We start from the raw sequence: 4353 nt of genomic DNA on the forward strand, positions 1-4353 counted from the left end.
TTGCGATTCTTCCTTCGTTGTTCTGCAAGTGAGGTTACCTCCAAATTGGGACAGTAGGTTACAGTTTTTATTGAGTGAGTTGCCGTCTTGGGCCCCTCCTACCCAAACCTGTCACCACTCCCAAATTTGGGCTCGGATCTTACTCAACAGATTCTTTTGCTTGGTAATTAATTTCTTTTGTTGACCATTTTAATTACTTTGGGGAAGTTCCATACCACTGCAAGTGACCTTTTCTTTCCAATTTTTTCAAAGGCCCTAGGGTTTGATCTCTCAGGATATTTGCTTAAGGGTCATTTTTAGGTTAACTTTGTTAAAGGCCTCTAAAGATAAAATGAGAGGGGGTGAGACTGAGCCAATGCCAACCCTGTTTGCCTGGCTGCTGTTGGGGTGAAAAGTCCCCACTGCTGGGGTTTCATTCCCCTTGTCTGGTACACATGGGGGCTAGGGTGAGTCTGGGGAGTCTGTTCCTTTGCCCCCACCATCCAACGGGGCTGATAGGTGCTGGCTGGGAGGAGAGGCTTTACTGCCTTAGCTGTTTGATATCTGGGGAAGGGGCTGGCCCTGCTCCGCTGGAGCAGACAGCACAGCCCAGGGCTGCAAAGCATTACGGGATATTGGGACACTGTATGTTAACTTGAATCAGGAAGGAATCTGGGACAAAAGTTCCATAAATCAGTTTGACCGTGATCAGTTAAGTCTGATACTACATCCAACCAGGTTTATCTTAAACTGGTTTCGGCCACTTTGAAAGCAGTTTATGTGCACTGAACTTCTGTTCTGTTACAGCTTTAAACCAGTTTTGGATCACTTGGGCTAGGTACATACAGTCAAAAAGCCTGAGGCTGAATTAATTCAGTCTTTGCAGGCTGAGCAGATTAAATTGAAACAGAAGTGAACAGAGAGTCTCTTGTGTGGATCTCTGCTCCTCGCTCATCTGCAACGTGTTTCTGTAGTTGCCATCCCCATTATGATAGTGTCCTGTGCTTGTGTGTACTGTCTGCTCTTGGTGAGTACCAAAATTGTAAAAGTGGTAGAAATGGGTTTGTGGGTCAGTACAGTCGAGGTTTTGTAACATAGCCCTATCTGTTGCATTGTAAAATTGGTTCCCTTTATGTGAATTCAGATTATATGCCATTTTCCAGGAACGCATGTACAGCATAAAGTGAGGGAAACCTGTACTTGGTGAAATGCAGTTTTGGCTTGAGTAATCCTTTGCTCCTGGTAGTGCCTTTGAAGAGGAGGCAATGCAGGTAGCCTCAAAAGGAAATAATAGGCAGGAATCTGGACTACAGGAGTTGAGGAAATGAAGGACTGGAATTCTGGGGATTACTGAAGAGGAGACAGTATGTATACACCGTACCAACAGTGAATGCCCTATTGTAAAAATCAGTCTGGCAGTACTGAAACTTGTTTTAGAGAGTGACAGACTTTTCTCCCTTTGAGAAGTAAAGCACAGAGCAGTTTTAGCAGAATTTCTAGCTGTATAGAAAACTGCCATATGCTTGATACCTTTCTATAATATCTAGGTAATATATCTGAAAGCATAATGCAGTTTGCAAGATTACAAACCTCGTGAACTACTAGTGAAGTTTTCTTTTGGCTTTATGTCTATTTTCAAGCATCAGTAAAAAAAAAAATATAAAAAGGATTTTAAAACAAACTGTGTCTTTGAGCCTGTAAACCCAGAAGCTTGTCTGTGAGGGAATTTGGCTAAACCCACTTAATAACTTTCAAAACTCAGGAGAAAAATAAATCTGAAGTTCTAATACATGCCCTATCAGATAATCAGAAAACCTCCCATTGATCTGAGTGAGAGTTGTACCAGCCCACTGCATCTTAAAAGAACACACATTTGACAGACTTATTCTCTTCCTGACCCATAGTTTTCCAAATTCACTATCAAAAGTAATTTCTCTGCCTGTTACGAATGGTAGCACAAAAAAACACCAAAACCCAGTAATAAACTTCTGTGTTCCTGCCCTTGGTCACCTTCAGGAAAAAAAAAAAAAGAGGCTGAAAGGCTGGATTTTCTTGTAGACAATACTAAAATTAAAGCTCACATATCAGTGACAACTCTTAAATGTGCTGTTCTTTAGTTAGATATTATGATCTGACATTTCAGGAATAAAATGTTTACATTAAAATAATGATGTCAGCATTGTGCTTACAGTTATCATTTATTTAGCTAATAGATGCAGCGTATTTGCTAAATTCTGTATCTTGACTCAGGCAAAAGTGTCACGAGCATAAAACCCACAAGATTTCGGACCATCTTTTAAATTGAATTTTAGGATCTTTGTGACTGATTTTTATTTAGTAACTTTAGTGGCTCTCCAAATAATACATGTTGCAAAGCCTCATTAAAGACTTATTTATACTATTTAGCTTCCAGGTAGAGACAAATTAAAGAAACCAATATTTATATTTTTGTGGTTTTGTGTTTCATCATACTCATTGCTTCAGAAGTCAGAACCAGCTCTCGTCTCTGATGTGATTGAATATGAAGTAACCAAACCATTTGAAATACTTTGAATGCTGTTTACTTTAGGCTTGTTGAGTACTGTTTTTTTTACGTTCAGGAGTAACATTGTCCCTTGAGAAGAAGAGAGATCATATGTTCTCTTGTCTGGCTTCCAGCTGTTTAAACAATCACAGAATGGCTAGTCTTCACATTGACATTACTCTTCAGACTGCTTCTAAAATACTTTTGAAAGTTTGATCCTGTCAATGTAAAATAAAGTTTGAAAAATAGTTTACCACAGTATATGTATTTACTGATTTCACTTTTTGTTGTAATAATGAAATTGACCTCTTTCCATATAAAACATTTTCAATTTTGTATATGTAGTTTTGCACTTGCATGTATTTGCATAGGAAAACATTTGCAGGTGCAAATGATAGAATTTCAGGTTTTGCTTATCCAGTTTGATTTGCAAATCATCTAGACAGTTGAATTCTGTTTGTATTTGAAAAAGACCTGAAAAAGATTTGAAAAAATAGTGCAGCCCCTTAGAAAAATATCAAGCCAGATCCCAGACTAGTATAAATCAGTGTAGTTCCATTGAATTTAAAGGAGCCACAATGACTTACACTAGTTGATGGGTTCCATGGGCGTTAATTTATCTGGTCTGCACAAAGTATATCTGAGCTGTTTAGTGTGTTCAGTGAAATACATAAACAAATTACCTGAACTGAACAAGGTCCTAGGTCTCATTTTTGTCACATATCAAAATTGCATTAAGGCCATTGGTTTTAAAATGAGATTTTGACCTAAGAAATGCACACCTCTTATACTGTACACAGTACTGGGCTCTGATGCTGTTATGACTCAGGACATTGTAGTGTTCTATTAAAACATCAGTTCAGTGTAGAGTGATAACCAAAAAAGCCAATAAAATGTTGGGAATTGAAAACAAAATGCAAAATGTCATTATACCATTTTAAAACTCATGGTGCCACAACATCTTGAATACTGCATGCAGTTCTGATCTCTGCATATCAAAAAGAAGGCAATAGAATTAGAAATGGTATAGACAAGGGCAACAAAGATGATTGAGTATACGGAGCAATTGCTGTATTAGAAGAGACTCAAAAAGGCTAGGATATTTCACCATGGAAAGGAGAAGGCTGAGGGGGGATATGATAGAGGTCTAAACAATCATGAAGGGTGTGGACAAAGTAAATAGGGAACTGTTATTCACTAAATCCCAGAATACTAGAACTAGGGGATACCCATGGAAATTAATAGAGGATAGATTTAAAACAAATAAGATGAATTATATTTTTATGCAATATGTAGTTAAGTCGTGGAGCTCATTGCCATAGAAGGCTTTAGCTAGTACAGCCAGGTTAAAAAATGATTAGATAAATTCATGGATGATAGGTCCACTGTGGGGATATTCAGGCATTTGCCACACCTGGTCTGCATTCATTTACACAGTTTAGTTTAAGCCATCTGATTGTAGATTGGGACTGGCTTGTGCATACGTTCACCAGTGTCAGAAGCTATGCCAGGAACCCAACATAAGTAATGTGGGGTAGGGGAAGGAGTAGTTGGGATAGAGAGGCTAGCAGATCTGGGGTCTGGTGGGTCTGCAGGAGTGTTGGTGGGATCACAGGGGCTGGTGGGTCTGCAGGGGGTTGTTCATCTGGTGGTGGGGAGGGTCAGGGGGTTAAAAAATAACCCAATCAGGGTGGAGGGGTAGGAAGAGTGAAGCCTCTGGACTGGGGTGAGTGGCTGAGCATTTCCTGCCCTGGGGTTGTGTTCCAAGCATGTGCAAATGTTAGATCGGGCTAGCCCAGGGGTGGGCAAAATTGCAGATCAAGCTAGTGGCTGGCCTCCATTTCCCAGCA

The 4353-nt window shown here is 39.6% G+C and overlaps 1 protein-coding gene across 1 annotated transcript in view; it reads left to right on the top strand.

The window, feature by feature from the left end:
• LOC102374647 (neurabin-1) overlaps nucleotides 1–2672 on the top strand; it is an 83798-nt gene extending 81126 nt beyond the window's left edge. The window contains exon 2 of the mRNA XM_025206806.1: nucleotides 2580–2672. Coding sequence (XP_025062591.1) covers nucleotides 2580–2585 — 6 coding nt within the window. The 3' untranslated portion in view covers nucleotides 2586–2672. The remainder of the gene's footprint in view (nucleotides 1–2579) is intronic.
• The last annotated feature ends 1681 nt before the right edge of the window (nucleotides 2673–4353 follow it).

Source organism: Alligator sinensis, unplaced genomic scaffold (genome assembly GCF_000455745.1).
Source record: "Alligator sinensis unplaced genomic scaffold, ASM45574v1 scaffold436_1, whole genome shotgun sequence".
Taxonomy (NCBI): domain Eukaryota; kingdom Metazoa; phylum Chordata; order Crocodylia; family Alligatoridae; genus Alligator; species Alligator sinensis.